This window comes from Mytilus californianus, unplaced genomic scaffold (genome assembly GCF_021869535.1).
Source record: "Mytilus californianus isolate M0D057914Y unplaced genomic scaffold, xbMytCali1.0.p SCAF_6, whole genome shotgun sequence".
In the NCBI taxonomy this organism is placed as follows: domain Eukaryota; kingdom Metazoa; phylum Mollusca; class Bivalvia; order Mytilida; family Mytilidae; genus Mytilus; species Mytilus californianus.
The window spans coordinates 79,423,721-79,444,293 of record NW_026262712.1 but is presented as its reverse complement, the minus strand read 5'-3'; the positions used below and the strand labels follow the sequence as shown (position 1 = coordinate 79,444,293).

Below are 20,573 nucleotides of genomic sequence, written 5' to 3'. Positions count from 1 at the left end.
AGAATATTAAATTAAAGATATTGAGTATTTGACTAGATGAAAAACAGCTTGTATATACAATTTTTAGTAAACAAATTATATAATTATACCGTGGGATCAAAACACAGAGTTATGCATATTTAGTGTTAGAGCCATAATTATGAAGTAATTTGTCAAAAAAAGTCGTACACTACACTTTAAAAAATGTTTTCTGATAGAACGGAACAGGAGCGATTTTTAAAAATTTAAACTTAATTTGATCTTTAATTATAATTGTCTAAAAATAATGCACTACAACATACCTGTTCTCGGCTTTGTGATTGTCGTATAAAGTAGGACTGTCGGACCCCATCATACAGATAGAGATATATCCATCCTTTTTGTCTATTGTATCCAGCAAACGAATTAAAAATAGAAAATTTTACTTTCGTTTTGTAAAACGGGTTGTCGCTCCTGACAAGGAAGCTAATTAGATATGGAAGGTGACGGAATGGAGGTAGATCCCCACATACAACCACAAGGTGATCCTATTCACCAGTCAGAACCTCTGCCAGGATATTCACAAATCCGTAATGAGGCTGGAGGATACGTATTCGAAGTTTCGGATATCGATAAACTCAAAAGATTTCTGTGTCTTGGGACTGAACTTGGGTATTACCAAGCAAATTCGCCTCACCGAAATTTTTCTAGAAAAGAAGTTCAAGCAATAGACAGGTAAAACTAGTTATTAAAATTTTGTGAAACTTCTATTGTTTTTATACGCCCGTTTACGGGACGTAACGGTATTATGGTATACCATTGTTCGTCCGTCCGTCGTCAACATGTCGGACATTAACTCAAAAACCCTTCAACCAATTTGCATGAAACTTTGGTGAATTGTTTATATATATTGTAGTGAGCTCCCTTTCGTTTTTTTATAAATTTTAGATTTGACGTTTCCGAGTTCTGGGGTTTAATTTATTCATTAAAAAAAGGGGGATTTTCCAGTTTTCTGACAACAAATCAAAATTTCACCAATTTGCAAGAAACTTTGGTGAATTGTTTATATATATTGACATGAGCTCCCTTTGGATTTTTATAAATTTTAGATTTTACGTTTCCGAGTTATGGGGTTTTATTCATAAAAAAGGGGGATTTTCCAGTTTTAGGACAATAACTCAAAAATGCATGAGCAGTTTTTATGAAACTTTGGTGAATTGTTTATATCAATTGATTTGTAAGCTCACTTTCGATTATTATAAATTTTAGATTTTACGTTTCGGAGTTATTTGATTTAATTCATGAAAAAGGAGGGATTTTCCAGTTTTCAGACAATGCTTTGACCAGTTATCATGAGACTTTGGTATGGCAAGCCGTTTTTATATTTATTCAATTTCAAGATATCTCATAGAGTAAATAAGATATCTTATAAAGTAAATAAGATATCTTATAAAGTAAATAAGATATCTTATAAAGTATATAAGATATCTTCTAATGTTTATAAGATATCTTATTTAATTTGAATCTAATAAGATATCTTATTTATTTTATAAGATATCTTATTAACTTTTAAAGATGTCTTGTATAGTTTATAAGATATCTTATATCTTTTTAAAGATATATTTTAAACAAATACTTTATGAGATATCTTGTATAGTTTATAAGATATCTTAAAAAGTATATAAGATATCTTATTAACTATATAAGATATCTTATTAGTTATACAAGATATCTTATATGATTGATTTATCAGATATCTTATTTAGTTAATAAGATATCTTATTTAGTTTAAAAGATATCTTATTAAGTTTATAAGATATCTTTATACGAAACTATATAAAAGATATCTTATATAGTTTATAAGATATCTTATAAACTTAATAAGATATCTTTTAAACTAAATAAGATATCTTATTAATTAAATAAGATATCTTATATGTTAAATAAGATATCTTTATAACCAGTTTAATAAGATATCTTATTTAATTATCAAGATATCTCAATTCATTTATAAGATATCTTATTTAATTATAAAGATAATCTGATTTACCTTAATAAGATATCTTGAAAGTGAATAAATATAAAAACGGCTTGCCACACTTTGGTGACTGGTTTATATCTATTAAGATAACCTCCATTTACTTTTTCTTGAATTTCTGATATGACATTGAGAAGTTATTGAACTTTATTCTTTGAAAAAGCGACGGGCGTATCATGCGCTCACGGCACAGTTGTTTATTATTTATGTGTCTATATTGAAGTAAAACGACTGATTAGCTCCCTTCAAGTCTCATGACTGAACAACATTGCAGTTGTAATCTGAGTTATATTGTACATATAGATTTTGTATATATGATAGACATAAAAAAAACCAACACGAAATAAAGAATTGAGAGTAATTTGATTTGATCGCAAACATAAATTGTTTGAACATAGAAGTCCCTAAAGGGACACGAAGAGCACGGGCCCACACATAGAGATTTAGCAATGAAATTTAAATATAAAAACTGGTCATTATTTATCTCCAAGGGGGGGGGGATGTAAATTTGAAATGATAAAATATAATTGCCCCCCTTGTTCAAAATGTGTTCACAAATTTGACCCCCCTCTCTCAACTACATATATAAACACTTTTGACCCCCTCTTTTTTATTATAATTGAAAGGTTTCAATTCAATCTTCATAATTCTTATTAACAGATAAAGTAGCTCAAAGGGAATGGAATTAAGGTATTTTAATAAACATATTTGTTATTCGTTCATTTTTTGTACATAAATTAGGCCGTTAGTTTTCTCGTTTGAATTGTTTTACATTTGTCATTTTCGGGCCTTTTATAGCTGACTATGCGGTATGGGCTTTGCTCATTGTTGAAGGCCGTACGGTGACCAATAGTTGTTAATTTCTGTGTCATTTGGTCTCTTGTGGAGAGTTGTCTCATTGGCAATTATACCACACCTTCTTTTTTATATACACTGAGAAATGCATTGAGGACAAAAACAACCGATAGAAGGATACCCTGATGTAACTTCACAGTCTTCAACAAGCCAAATGCCCATTGTTGAAGAAACACTTCCAAGAATTTGTGCCATAAATACAATGTACTACAGTATCAATAATAAGTTTATTTTGAAACATTGTTCTAAACAATCATTCTATAATAACCTCAAATCAGCATTATGATTGCTATTTTAAATCACAAATTTTGTTTATCAAAAACTTGGCCACAATCATTACTATGATTACTAAGGGTATATATTTCAAAAACATAATACCAATGACCTCGGCTGTCAAACAATATGGCCGACATGGCTTAACATAGAACATATGGGTAAAATGCAAGTTTTGCCTTTTATTTGGAAAATCGCTATGAATAGAGAAAATGATGAATTTTATTAATTTAACAAAATATGTGTGCCTATTATCTCGAAGATATTAATAATGTTGATAGAAACTTAAGAAATCAAAAATGATCAGCAAGACAAGATCTACAAATAAGTCAAACATTGTCAAATGACTGAAATAAACACTCGACTTCTTATGAGAGTTATCGCCCTTGAATGACGATTTTTACATTTTTTTTTGCGTTTTTGCCTCATATCTTAAATATTGAAATAGATAAAGAGAATCTTTAAAAGGCAAAAATGATCAGCACGACTGGATCTACAAAAAAATAAACATAGCTGAGATCTTCAATTATTGGCCTTTGATTTTTTTTATCTTTTTTTTTTCGTAAGTGCCTAATATCTTAAAAAAACTATAAATTCTATAATAGATAGATAGCAATTTTAAAAAGCAGAATTGATCAGCAAGACAATAACCGAGATCGTTACTCGACTTCATATCGTAGTTATAATTGCTCTTTTAATGACAATTTCCCCCAGTTTTGCCTATTATCTTGAAAACTGTAATAGACAGAGAGAAGCTTTAAATAGCACAAATTATGAACAAGACCAGATCTACTTATGTGCCAAAATCTTCAGTTGATTTGTTATTTGAGTTATTGCCCATGAAAAAAAACAACATTTTTATGAATATTTTGCCTATTATCTTGAAAACTACAATAGCTTAATAAAAACTTTAAGAAAGAAACATTATCAACAGGATAATCTCTACAAACATGTCAAAATGAATGAAATTGTCCTATAGAATGATTCCCCTTTTATGGTGATTTTTTTTAACTAAAAGTGGCTATTGTTGATGATTCAGGTGAGCAACACATGCTCTTCAGAGTCTCTAGTTAAGTCGACATAACACTTTTACACTTAAAGCTGCAATCGCTGGCTGTGTTTCACAGGGTTCAGCAGAACCCCTAACGAATTTTTATTTTTATGCCTTGGCATTGTCTGCTAGTTTTCGACTATAAGTTTTAATATCCCTTTGGTATTTTTCACTTTTGGCAGTTTCGTTTCCAACATACATTACACATTTGCTCATATTCTGAATCACACTGTCACATGAATATATATAAGAAGATGTGGTATGAGTGCCAATGAGACCACTCTCCTTCTAAGTCACAATGTATAAAAAGTTTACAATTATACGTCAAAGTACGTGCCTTCAACACGGAGCCTTAATTCATACCGAACAGTAAGCTACAAAGGGCCCAACAATGAATAGTGTAAAACAATTCCATCGGGAAAAGCAACGGTCTTATTATAAAAACGAAAAACACACAAATAGTTATAAGAAGATGAGGTATGAATGCCAATGAGACTTTCCATCCAAGTCACAATTTATAAAAGTACACCATTATAGGTCAAAGTACGGCTTTCAACACGGAGCCTTAGCTCACACCGAACAGCAAGCTATAAAGGGCCCCAAAAAATTACTAGTAAATACCCGAATTGTAATGACATTGTTTGTTTCAAAGCATGACCACTTTTTTAACACCACTTTATCTTGTTTCAGATTGATCCAGCAAGGACGCGGTAATGAAGTCGTTAAATGTATTAAGGACGTCAGTGTTCTAAATAGAGCATGTAAACAGAACCCAACATTGTATGCATTAGCAGTTTGTGCCAGATCAAACGACCTTAGTACAAAGCACGCTGCCTACAGTGTACTCAATGGTGTGTGTCGTGTACCTACTCATTTGTTTCAGTTCATAAAATATTGTGAAGAAATGAGCGAACATGAGACTGGTTGGGGAAGAGCACATCGTATAGCCATTAGCCAATGGTATAAACAATTCGTTGAAGTAGGTCCAAATGCTCGTAAAACCCCATTGAAACTTGCTTATCTTGTTACCAAGTTCCGGTGTCGATGTAAATTGCGCCACAAAGATGTCATACGACTAGCTCATGTCCGGTCGAGAAATAAAGCGATAAGGATAACTTTGCAATACGCCCTTGGCAAGACAATGGAAGTTGATGATTCTACGGAATCTATTGAGGTAAAGAATTTTCTCGCGGCAGTTCAAGAAGCAAAACGTTGCATCCCAGTGAACGATGAAGAAAAAATATGTGAATTAATCGGTATTCATCAGCTGAGCTGGGAGCATGTTCCAAACCGGTTTCTCAAACATAGTGTTAAAGTTTGGGACTCTCTTTGTCGGTTGATGCCAATGACAGCTATGATTAGAAATCTTGGGAAAATGACGAGTTTAGGCATGCACGCAGATAGACCAGGAAACGAATTTTGGGTGAATCATGTAGTAGAGAAACTTGATGACGATATACAGTTAGCACGTGCTCGTATCCATCCGTTGACACTACTGATTGCAATGAAACATTACGAACAGGGGGCTAATAGAAATAAAAAAATATTATGGACTCCTAATCCTAGAATCATAGATGCACTAAACAACGCTTTCATCAGGAGTACAAAAATAATGCAACCGCAAGGAAGGAAGTATTTGATGGCTATATCTGTTGGGGAGGATATGCGAAAACGTATTTGTGGATCTACGATAACAGCTGGGGAAGCAGCAGCAGCAATGGTGTATTCAACCATTCAAACAGAAGATGTGGAAGTGATTCTGTTCACAAACAGAATTGATGACGCTTCTACTGCAACTATTAAAAGGGAAGACAATCTTCAAAATATAAAAGAGAAAATATTTCAAATACCAATAGAAACAAGATCTGATTACATCAAGCAAGACTTATCAGTCCCCTTTATATGGGCGGCATCAAGGAAAAAGAAATTCGATGCCATTATGGTTTTCACAGATTCAATGACAAGTTGTGGATTTATCCATCCGACAGAAGCTTTAAAGCAATACGTACAGTACATGACAATTCCTGACTACCGATTTGTTGTTGTGACTATGACCAGCAATAAATACTCGGTTGCTGCTCCTGACAGTGTGCACAACCTGGACGTTGTTGGATTTGATACAATGACACCAGGCCTTATCATGGAATTCGTAGAAAATTCTGGACAAAGTCACATTGTGAACGATGACATTATTTTGCATGCTGATGAGGACAGATTTTAAGTTCATATCAAACCCCTTTTTGTCCAATATGGAAGCATTTACAATTTGAAAATTTTTCTGTGAACAAACAATCCAGTGCTATAGTGAACGTTTTAATGTACAAATGTAAGACCATGATGACCGCAATATATTCTAAGTTGAAATTGATATTAATGACATAAAACTAAAGTTAAAAAATAGAAATTAATTTACAGAAAGCTATATGAAAATTGTTTTATGAATTAAGCAAATCCATTAAAAAACTTAGCTAATTTTGTCAATCTATAAATAAATAAATCAAATTACTGAATCAGATGTACTTGGATATATATGCCTAATCTAACCGTGTTTTTACATTTTGGATATTAAATCACAATCCAAGTTCAGATATTTGAAAATATTTAAATGTCAAGTTATTTTTTTTCAAAGTATGCATTTATTGTATGTGGCATGCCTAAATAACGTCCATATGGATTGTTATTCAAGATTTCACTTGCCCTAACTAAGACCTAAAACTACATCAGGTCAGCTTGTGTTTGCAGTATAAACTATAACTTATACATGTTATATATAGGTATATCTTTAAAAAATTAGCATTAGATTTTCAAACTAACATACTGGAATTAATTCCATATATGATTATGAAAAACTATTAGCAAATAGTCATTACTTATACTCGTTTGATTAATTTGCACGTCATGCTAGCTGAATCTAAATAACTTAAAATGAGACCATGTTATTGTCATATAGAATAATAACTGATGACATGCATTGTGCTGAAATTTGCACTTCATAATGTTTCAAATGTATGAAAGAAATGAAAAGAAAAAGACTATTAAGATGAGTGATTTGTAAGTATAAAACCAATACCGCAGATACATAATTTATTGATGCCAACAACATTTAACTTCATGAACTGGTAGTTCTTTTTCATGTGATGCTTTATAATAATATCTATAATACTAAAAATAACGAGGTCCAATTTGTTAGCCGTCATGGGGTAAAACGACAAATCAAAGAATTCAACTGTATATATAGCTAATATAGGACAATGGTGTTGATTAAAAATTACACCATTCCAGACCCTTTTGTTTTCCACATAATTAATATTACAAAAATTAACAAGTTCCGGGTCGAACCCGATACCGATACCAAAAGTATATTCACCTGTTACATATAACCTTATCTGTACGTTCCGCATCTGACAGGCGAACCACCAAACGGTGTATTTAGGATTTGCTATATACACGGGTCATAATCACAGGGTTGACACTACTAAATTCAATCATTGTCACATTGTTTCCTATTGTAGTATTGTAATCAGCATGAATTTATAAGATGACAATACGAATACTAAAAAGACTTAAAATACGATGGGTGCCTCTAGTGGAACGGTTTACTCTTCTGGAGCAATTAAGTTCACCCAAGGTAGGCGCAACACGATGGGTACCTCTAGTGGAGCTACCTACCCGTATGGAGCAGCTTAGTTCTCCCTAGGTGGGAGCAACACAATGGGTACCTCTAGTAGAGTTGCTTACCCTTCTGGAACAGCTCAGTTCACACTAGGTAGGAGCAACGAGATCGTTACCCCGAGTGAAGCTGCTTACCCTAGATAGTTGCATAATGATTTGTACCTCTAGTAGAGCTGCTACCCTTCTGGAGCAGCTTAATTCACCCTGGGTAGGAGCAACACAATGGGTTTCTCTAGTGGCGCTGCTTTTCCTTCTAGAGCACCTTAGTTCAGTTCCGACTAGGTAGGAACAACACGATGGGTATCTCTAGTGAAGCTGTTTTTCGTTTCTGGGCAGCTCCATAGGTAGGAGCACCACCCAGGGTACCTCCAGTGGAGCTGCTTTCCCACCTAGAGCATTTTAGTCTCTTTGTCGTAACAACACGATGGGTACCTCTAGTGAAGCTGAAGTCGAGCTTGTGATGCTCAATCTTTAATTTTATGTTCAACCCCCCTCACATTATGAGTCATTGCCATATATAAAAGCTCTTCATCAACGTCTATAAATGTAATAAGAATCTTATATTTTGTAAGTATTTGTTAAGGAATTTGAAATTGCAGAATTTTAGCGAACAAAGCGTCCACGGGTGTCTAAAAATGACGATGACAAATTCATATTTGTGGAGACATTTACATGTGTCGTTTGATTTCTATCTCCTTGAAATATACCCGCAATCTTGTTTTATTGATTCAAACAAAATGAACATTCCATTCTCAATTTTACTTATACTAGCTAAATGTAGTCTTTTCGTTTTTAGTATCTGATGGTTCCTATCTCATTAACGTATATCGAACACATATTTCTTTTATTCACGGCTGACACCTTGGATGATTTATTCCTTATTGGTATCCGATTCTTCGGTTGTTCTATCTGAATTATCCGTAGTACAATATTGGAATGCAGATAGATTGACTTTATAGATCTAGATTTAGTAAAATCACATTAGGGAATTTGAACTAAAGAATTACAGCCTTATACCCGGTATGATTTTTTTCTTTCGTTTATTGAATAAACAGACCGTTTGTTCCTCCAGTATGAAGAAACCATGACTTAGTGGAGCATTGTACATATTAGTATTCAAAGAATCTGTCATTTGATTAATAAAAATCAAAAAGTAAGACCAATATATGAATATAACAATGAACAAATTGTTATCATTTTAGGTTACCATTATACACGTCTGTATCTTTGATATAAAGTTGTTGTAAGTGTAGCTTCTCGCATGGTTAAAGAATGACAACCACCACCTTTCACTGTGCATTCAATGATCGTGGTTCGAACTTGGCAACTATCATATACTAATCACACGTACAATGTATGAAAAGAAAAAATATAAGTACAGATATATTATGAAACCATTCTATAGTGATTTTGATAGCGGCGAACATACTACATGTACGTACAATATATAAACTGAAAGGAACCCTTGCAATTAATGAAATCGGGAAGCATTTTAATTCTATTTAGAGGAATGTGTGTTACTCGCCCGTTAGTTAAGATAAAGAAGCATTGTAGTGTTTTCTAGACTGTTATTTGATTTATCATTCATAATTATTTTCTTTATACCAATTTGTCATTCGTCTTTTGTACTCTCATGCTTTTCGTTTGTAACCTTGGTATGTATATATAAGAAGATGTGTTATGAGTGCCAATGAGACAACTCTCCATCCAAGTCATAATTTGTAAAAGTAAACCATTATAGGTCAAAGTACGGTCTTCAACATGGAGCCTTGACTCACACCGAACAGCAAGCTATAAAGGGCCCCCAAAAAATGACTAGTGTAAAACCATTCAAACGGGAAAACCAACGGTCTAAACTATATAAAAAACGAGAAACACTTATGAACCATATCATCAACAAACGAAAACTACTGAACATCAGATTCCTGACTTAGGACAGGTGCAAACAAATGCAGCGGGTTTAAACGTTTTCATAGATACCAATCTTCACCCTTATCTGAAACAATAGTGTAACATCACAACATAGAAAGACATACTATAAAATATCAATTGAAATGGCTTAACTCAATTAAAAGACATATTAACACTAGTGAACATATATGTTCCCTTTTTCACTCGTTGTTTTGTTAATGAAACCTGTTAACTTCTATGGTCTGATAACTTTAAATACTCTCTATCCTGTCACAAATACTGGCCATTTCATATAGATTTTAATATGAAAACTAACGAAACAGGAGTTTTTTTTTTTATTTGTTTTGCTTGGTTATCTGTACTAATCAGCCAGCTGCTGTTGCTGCACAAGCTAGCATCTTTTAGAAGCCAGCACATTTTGTTTTTCTTTTTTCAACGTTAAGTATCGTCAGTTGTTTTTATGTTTAACTAGCTATACATGCAGCTATAGAGGGTTATCATTTTGGTATCTGAACTGTGCATACTTTATATTGTGTGTTCTACTGTTACGACACAATCTTTTGATAGGCAAAAGGGTGCCTTTGCGCACGTTAAACGTTAAAAGTGCAATCGTTTTATGTACATGTGCCAAGTCAAGATTTTGGACCACATGTTCTCTTTGTGCATTCTCATCGAAAGAGTCAGTTGTGATCTGATGTTGATTGTTGAACTGCCGAATATTGTTTGTTGTTATTAAAGCACTTGACTCTCACTTTTTTATGTGTAGCAAACATTTCACAATAGTGTCTAGCAAGTTCTTATGCAACTGATTTTTACAGTTTTTTTCTATTTTGTGCTATATGAGCGCACACAATATGCGTTTAAACCCCGCCACATTCTTTTTGTGTCTGTCCGAAGAGGCTGTAGGATCAGTTGTTGTCAATGGTTTATATTTGTCATATTTGTTTTTCGCAATTTTGTTGATAATAAATTAGACCGTTTGATAGTTTTCTAATTTGAATTATTTCACAGTTTTCAACTCTGGGACATTGTAGCCAGCTCTGCGGTATTAGTTTTATTCATTTTTGAAGGTCATATGGTTGCCTATAGTTGCTTACACTCACTACATTTGAGTAGTTTTAGTTGTCTCATTGGAAATTGTGATTTTGATTGTGCGATAATGCGCCAGAGGAGCCCTGCACAGTATAGAAAGAAGAAATCATGTCACATCTCCTTATTTTCAATCTATACTTGCAATTGCTATTTTTTAATGACTTAACCGATGTTCTGAGTTTGTCAGTTCCTATGTATTTGAAAATATAAGAGACCAGAACATACATTGTCTACACAGTAGCTATATAGAATATCAACGTCTCTTGAAGATTTAAGTTTTTTTTTTATTCCAGTCTTAACAACTAACTGAAACATTATAGCCACTATAACCATGTTATTTCATGTATTTAGGTACAATACTGAAAGATTAATCAAGTCGTCATACTGCATGTAATGTGCTTATTTATGAAAATCGTAACATTGTTACACTACTGGAACAATGCCCCGTAGATAGGCAGTGAAAATATCCGTAAAAATGCTGGTGATTTTTACAGTGTTTGTCACGGTTAATTTACAGTGGGCCGTGAAACTTATCCGTGACAATGCCGTGGAATGACTGTCGTGAAAAGGCTGTGAATAGTTTGTGAAAAGGCCGTGAAGAGGTGCCACCTGAAAACTTGGGTGAAAAGACCGTAGAAACCCTGTGAAAAAAAAAAATGTACACTGTGAAAAAGTCGTGATAATGCATTATGTGCCCATTGTGAAAAGACCGTGAAATGTAGATATAGTACAGTATATGCCTTTATTTGTCGTGAAAAGGTGCCAACTGAAAACTTGGGTAAAGAGACCGTAGAAACCCTGTGAAAACAAAAATGTACACCGTGAAATAGTCGTGATAAATTATGTGCCCATTGTGAAAAGACCGTGAAATGTACATGTACTACTGTGATAAACAGCCATTCACTGATTGTGAAAACTACTGTAAAATGTTAAATGTATTTTTCAGGCCATAGTTTAACAAAAAATTTAAATACTGTTTCAATCAAGTAAAGTGAAATGCCTGAAAACCTAGTGTAAACATCTACAGACAACTTATTCAAGTACAATGCAAGTGAGACTATGAAAAACCATATTAAAATGCTGTATTTTTTTTAGTAATAATTGTGACAAAGAATAAAAATATTAATTTTAATAGAACTGTAGTAATTATGTAAAGAAAACATAAAAGCACACAAATGTCAATGTGATTAAGTAGCTAAAGTCAGCTGTAACATGTATTGTAGAAATTTTGTACATCTCTTGGGTCTGATTTTACCACTTCAGCAATATTTGTCTAATGTAATCCTTCACTTCACTGCCCCTTTGAATAACTATTCCAGAAAAACATTTATAGAAGTTCCTGTTAATTCCCAGGAAATACTTTTAACTGAAAAGCTCTTCTTTCCAACTGGATTCCTGAATTATTTTATATAAAGACTGCTATATCCTTTTGCTCTTCATTCCTAGAATAAATAAAGAAACATTACATATATTATACATGTATATAAAAAAAACTATTAATATATTCAAATTAATTTTTGGCATTTACATGTATGTACATACATGTACTTAAAACAGCTACAATATTACTCCATGCAATACAGGACTTCACGGTTAATGACCCCATATTGAATAGGGGCAGATTTTCATACTGGAGGTGAAAATGGTATGAAAAATACTAAAAAACATCATTGAAACAGAACAGCCACTTGGAAACATGCATAGGTTTTCCCATATTTTCATACCATTTTCCAGAAAATCTGCCCCCTATCCAATATATATGGCATCATTAGTTAACGAAGTTCTGTATTGTTAACTTATTGTTTTGTATTATTTAATTTTTTTTTAGATTTTTTTAAAGACTAAAGACACTTTTAAGACAAACTATTAAATTTAAATGTTTCTTTGAAGTAATAATATGTATGGCTAAAGCCAAACTTGACTAGACTAAGTGGCCGTAATGAGTCACAGCTATTTATTTTACATGGGGCCAGGGGTGTAGCAACTTTTACTGCAGGCACGTTCGCCATACCAATTATTTTTTAAACACCTCATTGCCATACCAATTATTCTTATGATATGGCACAAACCCTTCTAGAAAGGACATTTTGCCGTACAAATATTAAATACTTTCCCTGCTACGCCTCTGATTAATCCCTTTTGAACTCTGTGTCCCGACGGCAAAGTAAGAAAATACTTAGCTCCCGACACATTCAAAGGGGGTTACGCCTCTGATTATCAGAGTGAACTCCATTTCAGAGATACTTACTGCTTTTATAATCATTTCCAATTATATATGTCTATGTCTACGTAGTGTACTGTACATAAATGTCATTTTTTTTTATGTGGCCAGTGTGGGGAAAAAGGACCCCCCCTTTTTTCCACAAATACATAAACAAAACAAAACCGTAATCGTATTTAAAGGATCCGGTAAGTCTTAGAAAACATTAACCGAAATGATTAAAGGAATCAAGTGCAACAGACTCAAATATAAGTGAATATATCACATGCATGTTTGCGCGGTTTCTGCAATATATTCAGTCAAAATCAGTTCAATGGATTCCAGGAAATGCTCACAAACGTCATCAACATTTTGGTGATATGATGCATAAAAGAATAAAATATTAATAACTTAACTTACCTCAAACTTGCTGTCCCTCGTCTTGCATCTATAAAGTAAATATTAATCGACCTTCGGCGTCTTTCAAATTTCCAACGTAAGTGCGGAAATGTTACAATTACTCTAAAAGAAACACGAATCCGGATACGGTCTGATATTCCGGGAAGTTCTCGTTTTTACATGTTTCGGTTCCAATTAAAATTAATGTTTCATTGTTTATAATAATGTACAGACGAGAAGCAAAATACTTTCCTTTAAATACAAAATATTTATTGGCACAAAGTCATTAATTATAACAATGAATGGTTCCATCTAAAAGTCAGTCCTGTACAGTAGTATTGCATATAATAATATTTAAACAGACATATATTTATAATGAAACGTTTATAGGATATTTAGAAAAATGTGAGTGGAAATAATTAGACCATATTACAATAATCACATGGGATGTTTTAAATCTGAATTAGGATAAGAAAAAAATGACATGAAAAAATATCACGGCCTTTTCACTGGTTTCAACAACCAGTGAAAAGGCCGTGATATTTTTTATTAAGCATGAAAGGACAAGTTATCACGGCCTTTTCACGGGATATTGAAATTTCACGGCCTTTTTCTAACATCAAATATTTTTCACGGCCTTTAGAAATATTTTTTTTACAAAAGTCACGGGGTATTTTCACGGGGTTTTCACGGCCCTGTGATATTTCACAGACATTTCACGGCCTTTTCATGGGCTGTTGTTACAGTAGTGTTAGGCAGCACAACCGAAAACATTTCAAAAGTCTACAAAATAAGTGGCTTAAATAATATCTTTAAATGACGACAAATTGTTCAAAAAAATTAATCCGTCCATACCGATTAATATTGCAAAATTAAAAAAGGGTCTTTTGTTGTATTTGAATAATGTCCAACATTATTTGGTTTGCTTCTGTAATTCTTTAGTGTGAATGCTATACGTTTGTGAAAAGCTACAAAAACTATCCGCCAAGGCACAAATGTAGAATAATGTGTATCTCAAACGAATTATTTTCATCGAGTTCTAAAATAATATTGAAACGCTGTCTCCTGGTGCTAGAGTCGGCCACTAGAGAACAGAGGGTCACAAAGAAAAAGAGAGTAAAAGGATCTATAAAGTGTAAGGTTCGACGTCCACTGTTTACAGTCGGACCAAAACACGTTACAGAAAGGGAAATCGTATACTTGTGTTTATATATATATTCTCAGTTGTGAAATAAAATATCTGAATAGAATAAAGTTTCATATTTTATTAATATCAAAAATAATCCACGACGCAGAGAATGGGTCTTGCAGGCTCTGTCACTGGTCTGGTCAGGTCCCCGGTAATGGTTGGTCTTACATAGACAAACAAAACTAGTATATAATTCAACAATCAAGTAACAAGGTTGTCACTTATTTAGAATCCTTAAATAATCCCAATTTAAGGATATAATCACCATTCCACAGAATACAACATCAACTTATCATCATAAAAACAACTAAAACAAATATTAGGCACTCCCGGTTCTGTTGTTGCTTTTGCTTTTATACTCCCGACTGACCAATGACAGAGCTTGTTACATATTGTTTACCAATCGGCAACCATGGATCACATAAGGGAAATTCCCGTAATGTTGATATTGTTGGTAAACATGGATTGATCTTCATCAATAAAGATGGGTTTTGACTTTAAATTTATTAGTAGATCATTAGAAGAGTTTTATTTGAGTTTATAGTCTAACAAGGTAATTACCCGGGAAAACATGGAATCAGTACGTGAAATAAAACTTCCTAACATACACAAATCTGTCGTATCCTTGAAACAACAGCCAAAATAACAAATTACAGGTATTATATTATTTTCAACATTGGACATCTCACTAACATCTATCGTTTATCCTCAATAATTTCCAGAAACTATACAGACATAGATTTACTATAAAAAGGGGGGAAGGCCGGCATTACATTGAACACCAAAATAGTCAACAAAAGAAAAACAAAAACAAGTCACAAAACCAAGATGGCGGCCTACCAAAATGGCGTCCTCCACCTGTTCCTGACCGATGGCACAAAATTATTTAAACGCTCACCAAACGCCTCCGGGCACCGAGCCGACCGTGCGAGGGATGTATATCCAGTCAAGGTCGTTAAAAACTTCCATTTGTTGTATTACATTGCCCCCACCTTTAAGGATTTGGTCCCCAAATACATTCGTCTGTAAGGTTTAATTCAACTAGAACCAATTCATTATTTTTTTTAAGCTGACGAACATACAAAAAAAAAATACACGAATACGTTTATTCATGTTAACCACCTACACCTACATAACTTTTGTACTTTGATTTTTGTCAACTCTGGTTTCAGGTTTTTACTTTCATTCTGATATTCAGGCTTGCAAACATTTTGAAATGCTTCTCTAGCAAAGTCGTTTATCATTCTTTGCTCCATAAACACTGACCAGTAGTTAGGTCACTCATGTGTCTATCTCTATTGAGCAAATTTGTCGTTCCTATCTATTCTTAAATAATAATTTTTTTTTCTGCTCTTAGTTATTTTACAGCCCTATCTTGTATCACATACTTATTTCACTCATTATATTCATATTCTGGCTTGCAAATATTGTGAAATATTTCTTAAGCAAACCCGCTTTTACTAAGCTTTACTCCATAAACATCGACCAATGATCTGGTCAATCTCGTGTTTATCTCTATTGAGCAATTTTCTCTTTCTATCAACTTATTATTCTTTATTATTTATTCTTCCAGTTTTGACAACATTATTTGACATTGCTTAGAATTATTCCCACTTTTATACTCATATCCAGGCTTGCAAACATTGTGAAACGTTTCTCTAGCAAATCCGTTCTGTCATTCTTTGCTCCATAAACACTGACCAGAAATTAGGTCAAACATGTGTCAATCTCTTTTGAGCAATCAACAACATTCAGTTACTATCCGATCTGGGGAATATTTCATGTACACGCAGCCTTTTTCGGAAGGTGCCTCGTTGTGTACCTCTCGTTATTTACTGATCAATATCTACTATATTCTTACTGATCAACTCTCAAGAATCATACCTTCAAGGTATATATTTGACTGGCCAGGCCAAAATATATACATTTCAGTATTAAACTGAGACAGTCTTGTCATTTATTGAGCTTTCATCATCTAGCTCAACTCTACATCATATACTCTTCTATTATCATTTTTTATATTTTACTCTATTTACGAGTTTTGAGAACAATTCTCGTGATAGGGCCTCCGACTAAGAGCGTAATCATCTATTACCATCCTGCTAGTGTGCTGAACAATTGTATATATATATAGCACTACCTATAACCAGAGTTTCTAACCATATTACCAGTTGACCTTCTATATATATTTTTTTCTAAACCAGAAGTGACCAATACAGATCAGTATATTCACCAAAAGTGTTCATAAGTTTTAAACAAATTGCAACACAAAAGTATTTAGCGCCACTGCAGGCCTTGCATTTATTAATCATTTATATCTAGAGTGGAACTTCTGCAATCTCTGTTACAGATATTTTACAGCAAGAGGCATTACCTCTGATTTTGAGACAAGGGATAACCTCATCTTTAATTATTAAACAATCCTTAGTGAAAGGAAATCAACATGATATTTATACATATAAGATCTGTTTCGGTATAATAATTGTCCAAAACAAATCTGTCTTCAATATAAACACTAGCCCAACTAAAACGAGTGTAGGAACTTTTAATTATATTTAATATATAAATCTATAGTAGCCAAAACAAAACAACCGTTTTGCTGGCACAATATAATATCAAAATAATAGTATTTATAGTGTCCAGAATTCATTCTCGCTCCCGACATCATGGACATTTGTCCGGTTTCCTAACCACGAAATGCCCCTCTATTGTTAAAATTTCTATTGAAATTATTCTGATTTTTTTCTGTAATTATTATCCTCTTTGAATTGCTGACCATTTTGATTTTTGATAATAATTACTTCACTCGTCAAATATTCAATGCTTTGTTTAATTTCATTTATTTCCCGTTTCAGCTCATGGTCTTGAACGGTTTCAGCATCGACCATGCGAACATTTCGACCTTTCTGTATATCAGCAACTCGTAATGCTTCGAGTCCAACGGCAGTATTCTCTGCCTCATTAATTAATTTTGATCCAACTTCCCTCAGCCTGAGTCGTACTTCTGTCTCGTGTATTGCATCAATAAAATAATCTAGAGCTAATGTGTCCCTGACAAATGGAGAGGTGCCAGGATAAGCCCGACGTGTTAGTTTCTTGATAGCCTGAGCTAATACAGGCAGACTTTCGTTTTTAAATCGTACTCGTGTTTGCAATTCTGCTCTAAACACTACAGCTGTATTGACTGAACCAAACCGATTTTAAGAGACGTGACCAAACTGTCAAAATCGTGACGATCGACTTCCGTGATTTCATTAAGAATTGCCCGTGCTACGCCAGACAAACTACTAGCCAATAACAAAGCTTTTGTTTTTGAGTTCCAATTGTGCAATTCTGCTAACAAATTAAATTGAGTTAAATACTCTTCTAAATCATAATTACCGTCATAAACTTGGGGTTTTATTTTACAACTCAATTCATATTTGCCATTTGACCTATCGCTATCAACTAAATTACTGTTATTACTTATATCATTTCTTTCTTTAGAAAGTGTTACGGAACTTACTACGTCCCTACTACTATTTTCGGAAGGTTTACATGAGATTGTAGAGACAAGTCTCGTTTCAAAATTTGAGAACATTTCTTGCATTCTTTTAGTGAAATCTGACATACATTGGTCCAAAAACCTTCTCATTTCCAGTCTAGCCTCTGCAATCATTCTATCCGTTGCTCCTTCACTTCTAGACATTCTAACAGGGGAACTTTCAAAATAATTTTCAGGTAGTGTTTCTTCATCGTCTTCCTTATTGTCTAGATGGGGCTTGAACGAAATAACATCCGAATTGTCCATATTTTCCTAAATATAAGCCTGATATAAACAAGCTGTATCAATTCCAACTTTCAACACGACTCTAGTATTAAATCCCACCGCTGCCACCAAATTGAAACGCTGTCTCCCTGGTGCTAGAGTCGGCCACCAGGGAACACAGGTTCACAAAGTAAAAGAGAGTAAAAGGATCTATAAAGGGTAAGGTTCGACGTCCACTGTTTACCGTCGGACCAAAACACGTTACAGAAAGGGAAATCGTATACTTGTGTTTATATATATATTCTCAGTTGTGAAATGAAATATCTGAATAGAATAAAGTTTCATATTTTATTAATATCAAAAATAATCCACGACGCAGAGAATGGGTCTTGCAGGCTCTGTCACTGGTCTGGTCAGGTCCCCGGTAATGGTTGGTCTTACATAGACAAACAAAACTAGTATACAATTCAACAGTCAAGTAACAAGGTTGTCACTTATTTAGAATCTTTCAATAATCCCAATTTAAGGATATTATCACCATTCTACAGTATACAACATCAACTTATCATCATAAAAACAACTAAAACAAATAATAGGCACATAAAGCAACAATTTTACCACCGTCACTAACAACTATGCTTAGGACTGTCATTAACCACCTTAACACCGTCCTCCACAACTTTATTTATTACTATCACTAACAAACTTAACCGGTGTAGTGTAATTGCCCTGTAGTTCTAGGGGGTTTCCCCAGCCTGTCACGAGGGTACTGGTACAGCACCGAGGGATCCGAAGGGACACATGACACAAGGGTAACAGTTGGGTACTTCCAGTCTCTACTTCGAGTGCATGTTTCTCTGGCCGCGGAACGAGAAAGGCATGGCGCCTGATATCTGGGACCTGACGAGGTTAGCTGGGACTGACACCTAGTAGGAAGGTAAGGGCACTCTAACACTAAGCATAGCTTGCATTAGCCCCTGGGGTAACCGTAGAGCTCAGCGAGACAGGCCAAATAACACTTTACTGGTAGTTGCGGGTGGTTTTAAATTTTGGTCTTGCAGGGGCTGGGACGCCATTTTGGGCATCACTCCAAAATTTTGAGTGCCTTCGGTCAACCCTGAGAATTGGTATTTCGTCCTAGAGAGTCATACCAGGTCCCGTGTTTTACTTTCTGGGTGAAAGTAGGGAAAATTACATCGTAATTGAATAGTTTTTGGGCCCGGAAAAACTTTTTTAAAGGTTGCTATAGTTTGATAGCGAGGTCACGCGAGGTTTTTGCTGCGAGATTTGGGCGCCATCTTGAATTCCTGAGTTACGGATGTAAACAAACACGGTGTTTTTGTGCATACTGTATAACGGTGTATAAATTTTTATATTGATTTTTTTATTTTGAATAAAGATTTATTGTTGCTTTTATTACATTGAATATTAATTATTGCTTTGTAATTTATATTGAAATAAAGTAAAATAAATTAAATATTATAAGTCATTTTGGAGAGAGAGAGGAAGAGGGTACACTATAAAGATAAACACCTGTCCTGAGGTGGTACTGAAGTGTATGCCTGGCATAGGGGATGCCATAGGAAACCGGATAATGGATATCAGGAACAAGGGGATCCACATTGATAGGGAGGTGTTAGAGCAAATCCCCTATCTGAGAGTAACTGAGGGTCTCCTGGGAATGATTGATTTTGAACCTAGCCCAACTAGGGAGAATGCTGGTGCAGGGCACGCCAGTTTTCCAGTAGTGGACAAGGACAGGTAGTCAATGCCTATTTTTAGCCCGTTATGTGTGGAGACACATGAGGATAGAGACGCGCCTTTGCGCAAAGAATGTTCTGACCCAGATGTGGGCAGATCAGAGGCATATGGAGATTCACCATATTTTAGGCCTATTCCTGCTCATTAACATGAGGAGAACAAGCATAAGATTGCAGAGATGTGCAATTTTGGTAATAAGGTCAGTAATTGGATTGAAGAACACCATGCTAATAGGGACACCACACACACAGGTTCCTATAAGGTCAAACCACACCTGAAATCGATTGAACAGCCTGATTTCAGACAAACAATCTCACCTATTGCAATGCAATCAGTCCTTGAGTCCGAGATAGAGAAGGTGTCTGGTGAAATAGATAGTTTGCTCGGTGAGCTGGAACATCTCAGTGATGTGTCGGATAGGGATAG

At 34.3% G+C, this 20,573-nt stretch overlaps 1 protein-coding gene and 1 long non-coding RNA gene across 2 annotated transcripts; one reads left to right on the top strand and one right to left on the bottom strand.

The window, feature by feature from the left end:
• The first annotated feature begins 449 nt into the window (after nucleotides 1-449).
• LOC127706371 (RNA-binding protein RO60-like) lies at nucleotides 450-6,685 on the top strand. The gene is made up of 2 exons (XM_052210948.1): nucleotides 450-693; nucleotides 4,866-6,685. The coding sequence occupies exons 1-2, from the start codon at nucleotides 455-457 to the stop codon at nucleotides 6,394-6,396; spliced, it is 1,770 nt and encodes a 589-aa protein (XP_052066908.1). The 5' UTR covers nucleotides 450-454; the 3' UTR covers nucleotides 6,397-6,685.
• A 5,230-nt stretch (nucleotides 6,686-11,915) lies between these two features.
• Nucleotides 11,916-13,682, bottom strand: LOC127706373 (uncharacterized). Its single transcript, XR_007984439.1, has 2 exons — nucleotides 13,471-13,682; nucleotides 11,916-12,292 (listed from the first exon to the last, which is right to left on the bottom strand). It is a non-coding gene; the product is annotated as an uncharacterized LOC127706373 (long non-coding RNA).
• Between the last annotated feature and the right edge of the window lie 6,891 nt (nucleotides 13,683-20,573).

Bases quoted from the DNA above. Each gene is read 5' to 3' on its own strand.
- LOC127706371 (XM_052210948.1), top strand. From the start codon at position 455: ATGGAAGGTGACGGAATGGAGGTAGATCCCCACATACAACCACAAGGT. The intron at 694-4,865 runs GTAAAACTAGTT...ATCTTGTTTCAG, and splicing joins GAAGTTCAAGCAATAGACAG to ATTGATCCAGCAAGGACGCG.